At 41.2% G+C, this 13879-nt stretch overlaps 1 protein-coding gene across 4 annotated transcripts in view; it reads right to left on the reverse strand.

Annotated features, from left to right (window-relative positions):
• Nucleotides 1-9118: 9118 nt before the first annotated feature.
• cep112 (centrosomal protein 112) overlaps nt 9119-13879 on the reverse strand; it is a 111389-nt gene continuing 106628 nt past the window's right edge. For 3 of the 4 annotated variants that reach the window (XM_081609977.1, XM_081609975.1, XM_081609976.1), the window contains 3 exons: nt 12944-13045; nt 10256-10320; nt 9119-9406 (listed from right to left, as the gene is read on the reverse strand). In XM_081609977.1, coding sequence (XP_081466103.1) covers nt 9403-9406; nt 10256-10320; nt 12944-13045 — 171 coding nt within the window. In that variant the 3' untranslated portion in view covers nt 9119-9402. Of the gene's footprint in view, nt 9407-10255; nt 10321-12943; nt 13046-13879 lie in introns of those variants that run through there. The other variant, XR_014088627.1, reaches the window with a different exon arrangement.

A 13879-nucleotide genomic window follows, 5' to 3' on the forward strand; every position in this document is an offset into this window, starting at 1 on the left:
TGGATCCCTGGGCTGCGGCCAGCTTTGGTGCCCTATGCAACGAGGAGAAATTATTTTACTAATGAAAATTACAGTAAATTAATAGTAATCTTATATATTAGCAGGCATAAATTGATGCATGCTAAGTTTAGTTTGTCCCCTAGCCAATAACTCCATGTTTCCCAAAAAACATCAAGCATAGTTTTATAACTTTTCAATTACTTGAATATTTTTTATATTCATAAAAATCCCAAAATGTTAATACATCTCACCTAATTTGGACCTTTATATTAAGTACAAATTTTTGCAAAACATCCGTTCATTAAAAATAAAAATAAAAACCTTTGGGAGCCCCCCTTTTAATCCCCCTGATAAAATTTGGGCCCAGTTAACCCTTTCTAAAGTCTGACCCAGCTTCTGACAATTTACAGCTACAGGCTTTTGGGACCTATTTAAAGCAATTTTGCAATTCAAGGGCGAACATGTATGCATTATTTGGAAAACAGCTCCAGATTGGGCCACCAAACTCTGGTTAGATTTATGTCTGGGCTTTGACTGGGCCATTCTAGCACACAAATTTGCACAAGGTCACCCCTCACGATAGAGTGAGTGACTATGAGCCTCCTGGCTGCTTCTCTGTTTAACGCTCTCATAAGAGAAAGGTGGCTACCATGTCTTGATAGATGTGCTGTTGCTCCACACTAGTTTGTTTTGTAGATAATGGATTGAACAGATCTCTGGGAGATGTTAAACAATTGGAATATCGCTTTTTATCCTGCATTAAACTTCTCCAAAACGTCCTCCCTGCTCTGTCTGCTGTGTTCCTTGGTCTTCACGATAGTGGCTAATTTTTTTGTTTTTCCAGGAGCATCTACTGATATATCACATAAAATACATGACGGTGAGTCACAAGTGGACCCACACCTTCACTGAAAGATGTATCAGATTAAAAACAATCAGATAGCTTTGATAGGTGGAGGTTTTTATGACCAAATAGCCTCCAACCTGTCGCTACTGCTGCCGGCCGCCTCAGCGGTAGCCATAAACACTCCCCTCGGCATGCCGTCCCCTCTGTGCTGCAGCTCTGTGATCAGTAACTCGCTCTCAATTACAGTATTGTGTGCTGTTCCTTTTCGGCTTGGGGGTTAAACTCTTCGCAGCAACCCCTTTGAAGTGCTCATCCCTTTATCTCGAGCCAGCGCCAAGAATTTGGGGGAGGACAATGGAAAATGAAACCAACAGGGAAGCTTATGGCAATTATCAACCAGAGCCATGAGGAGGAAGTCAGCTTGCTCACAGAGAAGATAAAGAAAGAGTAGGAGTCTGCCAGTGCAGGACAGGGGGTTACTGTTTCAAGTTTGTTTGGTGTGTACACACCCCGGGAGACAATCGACTGCTGAGAGAGAGGAAATGGAAGACTACCTCTTCAAAGTGAGTAACAACAGGGGGGACAAAAGGCTCTAAAGCTGATGAGAGGAGCTGTGATGGTGATGGTGATGGCGCAATGGGTCAACTTAAGCCAGGACCAAACGCTGGCATGAGAAATATGGGGCGAGAAGAGAGAGAGAAGTGCTGTTGTCAGCAGAATCAAATGGTACGCAGCGGGTTGGGGAAGATACAATTAAAGTGTGGAGTTAAGACAGGCTTTGAAGTCGGACATGGTGCATAATAGCCTTAAAAGTTTAGGAAGGGCAACAATTCGCAAGTATGTTATGGGGGCTGTTTTGAAATAGGAAGAAGTGGGGAATAAAAGAGCCAGTGGTGCAGGGGGTTTGTTTTCGAAAGGGTTCAGTTTGAGGGGAATGAAGTTGGATTTCAGGCGCCAATTGGCCCCAGAAGGATGTTTTCTCTTTCTTTTCTTTTTTTGGTCAAACAGAAAGCGGCGAGAGCGAGCGGCAGCCGGCGCCTCACCTGTAAATTCTGATAATGGGGGATGAGAGTGTGAAAGATGGAAGAAGACGAAGATAAACGTGTCAAAGAGAGTGGAATTGGAAGGGAGACAGGTGAAAGAGAAGACAGTGCGAATGAGACATGAAAAAGGAAAGGAATTGGTAGGGAAATAAGGCAAAGAAGAAATACAAGGCAGCAGCAGAAGGGGGGGATTTGGTGGGTGTTGAAGGTTATTTATTGGTTTTTTCCCTTCGTTTTAATCCCATTTTGCGCTTGACTTTTAAGTCTACCAATGTATAGAAACAATGTCGGATGCACTGTCTAATCCCGTTTGGGCCATGAAGCTCACTCCACACTGACAGTAATGACTTTTATTTCCTTCGCCGCTCGCAGTCAAGCACCAGGCAGGCACTTCACAGGCCAGACGCCCCAGTTCTGCCATGCTTGACAGGACGGCAATTTGTCTCTGAATCAGACTTAACCTGGACTCCTTCACTCATCCTTAATCTATCACCGTAACCCCGTTGGCCTTCTTCCTAACCCCCTCCTTCCAACTAAGGTGATTAACTCACTTGCCCACACATCAGAGGCCAGATTTGTATCTTTTTTTATACTTCCTGTTGCCCCATGCACTTAACAAGTCTGGCCTTTATGGAAGAAAGACATAAGAAGTCCCATGTAAGGTTACACATGGAGAAGATAAAGACGATGCCTTTGAGGAAGGAGACACAGGAAACATGCAGAAGAATGTTCTCGGGTCCAGTGAGGACAAATCTTTTTGGCCTAGATGCTGTGTTGCAGGGGAAACGTAACACTGCAACACACCATGGAAGCATTGGAAGCAAAATAAGTATTTATCTTAGGAGTGGAACCATTTGTGGCCCTTGAAAGAATTTTGCGTAACCCTTAATTGAAAAATGGACCAAATTTGGCTCAATAGCACAGCCGATAGTCCGGTAGACTCAATTCGATTGGGGAGCAACACGTCTACCTCTGAAGAACACATGAGCGGAACATCCTTTTTAACAAAATGTGAACAAAATGAAGTGGTGTGAGATATTAGCAGTTGCAGGATTTCTTTTTTGTCCCTGGCAAAAGACCACAAGCTATTTCTCCCTCATCTTGGATGTTATTGCTGAGTAGGTAAAAAGAAAATTGAAAAAAAATTGCATTAAAAACAATTTTATAACTTTTTGCTGCCTGTTAGATAAAATCCACTGTTATATAACTTTATGAGCAATACTGCATCCAGCATCAAAGCAGACGGGCAGGGAAAAACAAAATAGACCAAACCAATGGCGAAGGATCCGATTGTTTCGGCATCCGCTATAAAAACTTTGTACAGCACTGATGTACATATTCTTCCATGTTATATCTTAGCTTATAACATACGATACCAATACAATTAATTGCAACATGATAAAAAAACAACTGGAATGATGCTTTTGCGAGATCCTGTGCAAACACTTTCCCTAAATATCTTTATCGTGTCACTCATGCCGAAAATCTGCAGACATTTTTCCACTTGTTTACATAAGTTGCACTGTATTTGCATTTTAAACCGAAAACAAACTTCTCTTCAATCTAAACGCAAAGCAGCAAGTCTATGTGGGAGTCCACAGCATCGGCAATGGACACATTCGGTGGCTCAGCGGTGGAGCTGAAGGTGCCTGATCAAACTGAGGTTTCAGAGAGGCCGAGGTTAACTGCATCAGCTTTAAAGGTCTGGCTAAGAACAGACAGACAGAAGCATTTTCAGCTTTCATTAGGACGGATGCATGGATGGATGGGTGTCCCTGTGGTCTGCGTATCCACAGCCACATTAGAAGCAGACACTGAGTGAGATAAATAAAAAAGACACAGACAGAGGGTCAGAGATGCAGACAAACCTCCCACACTGTCTTGAACGCCTCTGTCCCTCTGCTCAGCCCACATCATCTGATGGCGGATTTCTGCCACAATCACAAAAACACAACCTGCTGCGCCTTCTTCACAGAGTCTGTATAGCCTCTAACCCACTTGTCCTCAGATCACTCAAAGCCATCGTCGTTTCATAGCCCCTGTTGTGTTTGAGTGACAGGACCGGGAAAAGAGAGAGAGAGGGGAAAAGAAACGCCTCATAAATACCATGTCAACAAAGAGAGAGACAAGACAGAAACGGAGAACGCGTGAAGGAAGACGACACAAACACAGGAATGTGTAGCGGGTGCTGCGTGTGAAGTGCCGGTGATAAACAGGTTTTAAATATGCAAGCAGTGTTGCTGCAGCCGAGCACGCTGGCTTCCTGGGGTCTGACTCAGAACAAAAGCTCTATAAAAAGATCCAGCGGCACGCACGCTCGCGCAAACGATGACTTTGTCAATCATCTGCTGATGTACAGTCAATCCCAGGAGCCTGTCACGGGACTGAGGTGCACATATCCACATATCACATGTTTAAACCTCACAAGAGGAGGGGGGGAGGAGCAGCAGAGGTTGCTCTATAAAAAAAAAAAAAAATTACTTACCATGCTCTAAATCTTCATGTATGTCCTCAAATAATCTCTGGGATAAAGACAATCAACGAAACTCTGATTTAAATGTTTCAGAAAAACTTCATCTATCCTCCAAACACACTTGCGACTCAAATTCATGCATGGCTCTAAAATTTTCTGAATTAAAAAAAAAAGATCCAGCATCACAACTTGAAGCTAACTAACCTCTAGGGCTTTGCAGAATTATCCATTAAACTTTTGTTGCGCTAAAACCACAAACCTTAGTGAACGAAGAGCAAGAAAAATGCAATGTGGATTCGTATTTTGCTCCTTGTATTCTGAAACCCCCAAATAAAATACATGGCAACCAGTCCCCACATGTATTTTAAAGGAGTTAATCTGCGTGTAATTTATTCTCAGCATAAATCCAGCTGTTCCAGAGAATATCAGAGAACAAGAAGCATCATGAAAACTAAGGAACTCAACAGACAGGTCAGGGAAAAATTAAAGAAAGTTTAGGACATAAAACATTGTTCCAAGCACCGAAGATCTCACCAAAGTGCTTTTTAATCTAAATACATGGCAATCCTAGAAGAAAACCAGGTTAGAGGCTGAAATAAATGCACAAACATGCAAACACAGCTGATAGACAATGAACTGGATCAAAGCATATGTCTTTTTCAGAACGGCCCAGTAAAAGTCCGGGCCTAAATCCAAATTAGAATTTGTAACTAGAAGAGCCAAGTAGAAATATTTACTCAGTTACATTTACTTAAGTAACTTTTTGTAAAAAAAAAAAAAAAACTTACTGTAGTAGTAATCCACCATACCTTTTATTTTTACTTGAGTAAAATGTCACGAGTAGCTTCACTGAATGAAGGATCTCATTTTAAACAAAAAATACATGAGACACAAACTCATGCCTACAGTTTATGTCAAAGTGAGCCCTCTTGTTCATGAAAAAGCTTTGCTCTTTTAATGTTATTTTCTATCTGCTCGACATTTTGTGCCATTTGGAGACTAAGTAGATGATGCATTTATACATTACTTAAGAATTGGTTTCATAAAAATGATTCAGAAGAGTGTTTCTTCAGTCTGTGTTCGTTTCTTACATATTACTTTATCTTGGTCTTTAAATTCACATATATGTATATTTTCGTACATCAGATTGCATCATTTTTAAATAATAAATCAGATCTTAAGATGAGTTACTCAGCACTTGCGTATTATTATTATTTTTTTTACCAAAAACTTCTCATTTCTTGGACGAATATGCTAAAGTAGTGCTACTCTTACTTGAGAAGATACAGATAAACTTGAATCTTCATAGATGCCATCCATCTAATCTGGCTTGAGCTTGAAAGAAGATAGGGTAAAATAGATATGGCAGCCAGCAGAGATGTGCCACGTGTACCTTGTTTTTTCCCCCCCCGATCCATCACAGCTGCAGTTGTAACACCATGTGAAAAAGTTTCGCCAGGCGCTGTTAGATTCTAGTACCGTGAAAAGTGAGCGAACAGTAGACGAGTGCAGACCTTTGGAGCTCGCTGACGGCCTTTGGACAACAGTCCGCTGTCTGATGTGGAGATAACGGAGAGGAAGCGAAGGCTTTGATCCTTAATGGGGCCGTGGCGGCTCTGTGGAAATGACATTCAAGGCTCGTATTTACACAAGCACGATCATGGAGGTAATTTTGTCGGTAGACAACCAATTAAGAGTGAAACTATGTCACAGATTAAAGGAGAGGTTATGACTGAATCCTGTTTGGGTGTCGATGAGCAAAGCAGGAGTCTGCCTAATAAGCCAAAGAAAGCAGTTTCAGATCTCCGGTATCAGCAGCTGTAAACCTTAATGGGTCTGGAAGTTTCTAACAAAGTGTTCGTCTCGTTGTCTGCCGATGGCGGAGCAGACGGGCAAAGTGAGCACGAGGCGCCATTTGCTATTGAGCAACGCTGGTTGTGATTAAAAATGGGATGTCTTTTCAAATGTTTGACTTCTCAGACCACTTCTTCACTGAAACTCAGAGCTCTTTTGACATTTAAACCCTTGTAATATTTCTGATTTAGCTCTCTTGACCTCTCTTGAAGGAATAACCTTCTCCAAACGTTCTGGTGCACAGAGACCTGAGGACGAATCTGCCGCCGTTGATGCTGTGGATCATATTTAGTTTTTGGCATCAGAGGCAACGTTCTATCGAGAACCAGGGTCTTTTCCGTTTATTTATCCGCTTTTCTTTGTAAATTTGAACTTTAAAACAACAAGATGATCAAACTCTATCTGCCTCCTTACAATCATTAAGGTGATGCGTTTTTAGCTGACGTCTATAAATTCATTTTTACACCTTACTTATAGAAGGATCAAGAAGATATAAATCTTAATTTTATTCTTAAAACGTGGAACAGCACGGTAATTTAATTATCACTTATGTCTTTTTGGGAAATACTTTAACTGTCAGTTCGAAAAAAAATTGCAATAAAAAAAAACATAATTCCACGTTTTCGACACTTTATTTACTATGAATGCATTTACCCGAATATTAGTCTGTTCTTATACATACTTTAGCCACTATAGCAACATGCCTGATTTTATGGGTAAGAAAAAAAAAGGTTCTGGGTTCGATTCCCGGCCTGGGGTCCCTCTGCATGGAGTTTGCATGTTCTCCCTGTGCGTGCGTGGGTTTTCTCCAGGTACTCCAGTTTCCTCCCACAGTCCAAAAACATGACTGTCAGGTTAATTGGCCTCTCCAAATTGCCCCTAGGTGTGAGTGTGTGTGTGCATGGTTGTGTGTCCTGTGTGTCTCTGTGTTGCCCTGCGACAGACTGGCGACCTGTCCGGGTGTACCCCGCCTTCGCCCGAAACGTTGGCTGGAGATGGGCACCAGCACCCTCCCGACCCACTGAGGGAAAAGGGTGCAAGAAATGGATGGATATATATATATATATATATATATATATATATATATATATATATATATATATATATATATATTTTATTCTGGGTAATCATCAAGGCTTCATTTGTGAGTAAAAGGTAACTAATGCTAATCCACAGTGAATAAATGATAAGACACAATCCACTAAGGTTAATAACAAATTAGTACCTCATTCTTCGGGACACACTGCACGGTCTAGTAAAAAAAGAAAAACTTTTCCACATTTTGTCATGTTAAAGCTACAAACATTTTACACTTATAAAGTGACACGGGTGAAAGAATGTGTTCATTTCAAATGAACCCAAAGTTAAGCTATTTTGGCCATGATGCAAACCACAGTGGGGTGGGGGAACTACAACTGTGGGGGTGGGGGGAACTACCACTGGAGATATAATTGAACACAGTGTGGGCAGCATTGTGCTGTGGGCATGCTTTTATTTAGCAGAGATAAGGGAGCTGGACAGAGTTGATGGAATTTACCATATCTCGGCAATCTGGCAGGAAACCACGCTTGTAGCTTCAGCGCAAAGAGATTAGAGACAAACGCTGATGACTGTGGCTGCAGCACAGCAAAGTGAGGAAAAAGTTCAAATGGTATGAATAATATTGCAAGACACTGTACATGTGCAAAAGGACAGCCCCCATATTTTTGTGTCTGATCAAAATCTGGACCAAGGGAAGAAGAGGCAATGACGCATCCCTTCTTCTTCCTTCTTCAGACAGAGTCCACAGCAGAACCTCTCTGGTTTTGCAACTTGTTAAAGCAACCAGGTGTGATTGAAGCACAGAGGCTTTTACTCGCAGCACGGCCACAAAGGCGGTACATATAAAAAAACATTGCATGCACGTCTTTAGATGTATATAAATGAGCATGCAGCTTGGATGTAACGCTGCAATAGTAATGACTCCTCTGCACCTTCTGCAGAAACAACAGTCTACAAAGCCTTTGCCCTGAATGACTAAACTCCAGCTTCTCAGATGTTGGTCTGACAGACTTCTCTCTCCCTCTCTCTCCTCGTCTCTCTCTTTCTGCGCTTTTTTTCCCCTCTCCCTATTCTTCTTCTCTCTGCATGGGCAGCAGAAATCAGCACATCAAATAAATACGGAGAGGGGAAACATGTTTGCTTTGGAGACGGCAGAGCAGGTCACGGACAATGGGAACACGTGAAGTGTGGGCGTGAAAAGAAAGCAATTCCAATGCAAATAAGTGTGGAGGCCTCTGAAATCAAAACTGATCCAGGGATGTAATAACATCTTTAAATTTTATTCAAGGGAGGGAAAATAAATATTGCGACGCTTCGAAAACGATCAGTATTCAAACCCCCCCACCCCCTGCTGCATTCCTCGTCGACATTATCCACAACCTGATAGGAGATTATTATAATGCTCCGTCGTACGCGCCTGTTATTAAAAACCTATAAATTCCTGGCGCTTTTGGAGGAGGCTGAGAGATTTAACGTGTGAATCTCTGAGTGGGATGGCGGATAAAACACAAAGCGTTGGCTGAAACAGAAACATCAAGGCCTGTGGCTGCAGCCTTAACCTGAGGTCCAAACAATCTACTTACAGCGCACGTTATCCGAACCGACCACAAACCCCTGGCTGCTCCCCGCTCTCCAAACCAGGCTTTGGCCAGAGACACGGTGTCAAATAATGACGGAGGAGGGGGGAGGGAGGGGTGATGGGAATTCAAGGACTCTTGCTGCAGCCTAATCTCGGTTAACGTACACGCTGTGGTCAAAGAGTACAGCAAGACTTCCTCGGATGGAGGGGACTGATTACAGACGATGAAAAAACCACCGTGGGATGGGGGGGGGGAAACAGACAAAACAAAACAAAAAAAGGAGAGACAAAGTATTTTATTACAAATGATGAATTTATAAAAATATGAACATTTTCATGAGAAAGTCAGGTAAACTGAAATTTTTTTTAAAAAGACACAGAAATGAACGCTTTATCTGGGCGAGGACATCAAAATGCTACATTTAATCAACGTTAAACTAAAACGAGATAAACAAACTTCAGAATGACCGGTCCGGTGGAGTGAGGGATGAGAGGGAACTGCAATGCTCACTTTCTGTTGGCCGGCATCGTCCTTCATGTCCTGGAGTGTCTGAGCTTCGTGCTGTTACCTGTGAAAAGAGGCGGACGTGAAAGAAGCATTACTGCTAAAGAAGAAGCTCAAAATGGAAACAAATGCCTCAGAATGAGCAGAGCGACACGTTTTCTTCTCCTCACTTTGACAGCACACACCCAAACGAACCAAAAATACACAATGACTTGCAAAAGGATTTGAACAACTTGAAATGTTTTTGCCTTTTATCACATTACAACCACAAAACTTCAGTGCAATTGAATCTTTTTGTTTTTGCGACAGAGCCACAAAGAGGAGCACATAATTGTGAAGTGGGAGGAAAATGAAGCCTGGTGTTTTACAAATGGCCGAAGACTGTTCTGGTCAGACGAGACCCAAATGGAAGCTTTCAGTGCCTCCATGACTGTCACAATGAGCGGCATAACACTAATAGCGGACATCTCTCTCATTATGAGTGAAGCAGCATCATGCTGCGGGGATGCTCTCATTTGTTAAATTCTGTGTGACCTGTGTGCCGCCATAAAAGGAAAGTACTCAGATTTAAAAAGTGGTGCCAAAAACAATGCTTGTGTTCCCTATTTGGAAAAGTTATAATGAACAAAACCTTTAAGGATAACGGCTGCATTTTTTTTGGCTAGTGTTCATACAATTGAACTTTTTCTGTTTTCTTCTTCTATGAACATACTGGTATCATCTCCTCTTATGATGCTGTGGTGAAAAATGATTTCTGAATGTTAAGTACAGCGTGTGTTCAGCAAGATGGTGTGTATCCTCATATTATACATCAGCAGGAAACAAAGTCCTTCTTATAGAAAAGAGTGGAACACAGAATAATGTAAGATACTTTACAAATCTATATGGAAAGCTGTAAACAAACACTCTGTACCTCCTGTTGCGACAGGCATCCAGGTCTTCCTGCAGCAAAGAGGCCGTCTTCTGGAGGAAGCCGACCTACAGCACACACACACACACACACACACACACGATGTAAAACACGGTGCAGCGAAATGGTGCTGGAAATAACTGTGGGTGTAAACAGAAAGGAGGAAGCAGGAGACGGGTTGGTGTGAGCTAGGTTGTGCTTTTGGCTGGTGTTGGGTAGCGCAATAGAGGAGAGTGAAAGAAAAGGCTGCTTGTTAAGTCCAGGGGTCAAGACAGCAGGGGCCGAGGGGTCAGGAGATCAGGGCAGCAGGGTCAAGGCACACTGGGACGACAGGGCACATTACGGGCCAGAGTTTGGACGCCGTGAGTGGAGGCAGCGCGGCTCTTTTGTTTGGCTACAAATTGTAAGTTTATTTATGAAGTGCTGCTTTTGGCTGGAGTGAAAATAAACCCCCATCTACATTTACTTGGCATCCAGCGCCTGGCAGAATAATCACAGCTCCAGAAGAATCCGTATTGTTCTGGGACTAGCGTACTGGAGCCGAGGGTGCATTCCTTTCTGTGGGGGAGACCTCAGCTCCAATTCTAGCGTTTCATTTAAAATATATGCAAAACTCTACCAAAATGTGGTTGCAATCCTCGTGAGGCGCAAAAAAAACAAAAACTCTCCGTACCTGTTTTTTTTTTTTTTTCTCTCTCCCTCTATTCAAAAACAATCCATGTTAATGTGTAAGAACCCGAAACGCTGTCAATGAGACGAGAGGCCGCTCTGGTCACGGATTACATTTTTATAAACATTTCTGATCACAGCGCTGTGGTCTGCGTGCTGAAATGAGATCCAGGGAGATGTATTTAAACAAGGGAGGGTTGAACATGAGCCCTTTTTTTACCCTGAAAGCTCCTATTAACAAAATTATTTACAATGTAAACGCCGAGAAGGGGTCCGCGGGTTAAACTAGCTCAGTGCTCTAAAATAAACAACTAAAGAAAAGGGCGAGATTCCACTTCATTTATAGCTCTGAGCAAATACTTGGGTTATCTTCAAATCCCTCTATTTGATAAAAAAAATAAATAATTCAGGTGGTTTTTATTACCAGTTTATCTCTCCATAACATACAAAGTGTTAACTATTTGGTCCCGACATTCTTCCATTTGGACCAATAACCATCGCCACAGCTTAGTTCCTTTTGTTGAATTGTGGTGATCAACGATCACAAAAATGCTCAAATTGGATGAATCACATAAAATAAATGAAACTATTATCAGAGAAATTTATATTACACCTACATTTTAATTAATTGTGGTTCAAATCCATATTTGGGTCAGTCAACATGCAGAAAAACTCTAAACATCTCATCTAGTAAATGTTTGATTCTCTATCCATGGAGGATTATAATGTAGTTTAAAAAGAAAAGTTTTTTTTAAATGTAGTGTGTATGAACACTTTGCAGCCCTTACTACCTGATCTCTGATCAGTGCAAGCGGTGCTGCGAGAAGCAGTTAGACGCAGCGTTTACAGACGGGTTTCAAAACTCTGCCTGATGACATTGAAACACCAGCAGTGTTTAAGAACTGAGCCGAAGCTTGTGTTAAAGTATTCAGCAGACAACTGCAGCTTTATACGACACATTTACCTACTTTACTACCCACTGACTGGTGATGTAATAAACAGCAGGAAGACAAGAGGTGGTGAGCTCGACTAATTCTGATTCTAATCTGACTTTATTTTTAACAGGTTTTTGTCTTTAGACAGATTTTTTTAGGCACTACTTGCCTCATACTTGACTTTATTAACAGTCGTTATAGAAGCAACATACGCCGTCGTCATCAAGAGGAGGGGAGAGTCCACGCAACTGGACACATATATGACTAGAGATATTTCCTGCCAGGTTCTTGCTGGATTTTTTTCTCCCTCTTTTTGCTGAAAATGATTCTGCTTATCTGGTAAGCGAACTTTTAGGGGCCAGACACATATTCCTTAATCCTCACATATCTGCAATCCTGATTTATTAAAGCCCACACTAACCAAACAATATGACGAGAGAAAAATAACTGAAAAGGCTTACAGAAAGCCTGAAGATCAAGACTGCCTTAAATAACCACAAGAAGGTGTAGTGCGCTGGCAAGCAAGAACATAAAACTTGCAGAGCTTAAAAACCTCTGCACAGTGCTTTACATTTCGCAAATTTATAATGTATGAATTTATTAGACCTATTTTTTAGACAAATCCAGTTTCCAGCAAGGAAAGAACATACTGCTAACACAAATAACAGAATGTACTGATAGGTAAAGTGTTTTTTTTTAAATCATTAAAGAACAGCGATAAAAATAAGGGTAAAAAAACAAGCTATAAATTAGGGCACGTTGTGCACATATAATGATTCTGTAATCATGCATAAACAGAAAACACATTTACTTGTCACCCAGTGAAAATATGTAGGGAATTAAAAACTAGAGAAACAAAGGTTTCAAGATATTGAGGGGCTAAACCTATAAAATAAAAAAAATTGAATAAATGAATAAAAACGTCTAAATTTAAAGCAGCTGATCTCCACCAAAGTGGAAAAGAGAAAGTGATGCAACGTTTAAACGCAGACATAAAAAAAAAAAAGCAGAATGTCTGTTAAAATGAAAAAAAAAAAAAATAATTTCTGTATTTTAACTTCTATTTGTGTTCATCAAAAGTTCTCACCTGAGCTTTCAGGGAGGTGATGGTGTCCTCCAGCTCCTTCCTGAGATCCGCCGGCATCAGACCTTTGATCTTCTCCTCATACTCCTGATGCACCGTTGTCACCTGGGAAGACAGATCCTGTTAGATCAAACGCCATCAAATCCAAAACCAACACGGTCACACTGTGATCGACGGATGCAGCCGAACAAGGGCATCTCAGTAACTTAGAATGTCCCTGAAAAGTTCAGTCATTTCAGAGATTCAGTCCCTAAAGTGAAGCTCAGATTTGACAGATTTATCACACATTGACTGACATATTTTAAGCATTCATTTTGGTATAAGTTTATGATTACAGCTCATGGAGACGTCATAATAATATATAAAAAAATCAATAAAAAGGGTTTTCAATTCAACATGTCTGTTTTGAATTTCAGTTTTCCTTCCACTTAATATGCTGGTAAAAGTCTACTTTGTGTTCTGTAGGAATAACGTTTTTGTGGACTGTTTGCAGGACAACCATTAGGTCAGCAATCTCTTTTGTGATTGTGTGGAACATAATACTGGCATATCATAACACTCCTGCTTTTAAAACACAAACAAATTAATCAGCCTTATGGAATATAAACATTTTTCAAAAACGGCTAATTACGTTTGTCTTTCCTGCAAAACATAATCACTAAATTTAGCAGAAACAAACAGATTGTACATTTATCATTGGGTGTCATATCTATACAAGTCTCAGTTTTTGAACTGAATCCCTGAAGCACGAAGACATTTTGACGATATTCTACTTTACGGAGATGCATCTGTACACCATTAATCTGAGAATGTCCCTGCTGAGTAAGTGTTTCTGCATGTCTTTGACTCCGAGGCACTGCAAGCCAAGCAGCAGCTGACACACACACGCACACACAGAGTGTGAGGGTATCCCCTCTTTATTCATGCCTCAGAGTTCCC

This window comes from Poecilia reticulata, chromosome 8 (genome assembly GCF_904066995.2).
Source record: "Poecilia reticulata chromosome 8, P_reticulata-male-v2, whole genome shotgun sequence".
Classification (NCBI taxonomy): Eukaryota; Metazoa; Chordata; class Actinopteri; order Cyprinodontiformes; family Poeciliidae; genus Poecilia; species Poecilia reticulata.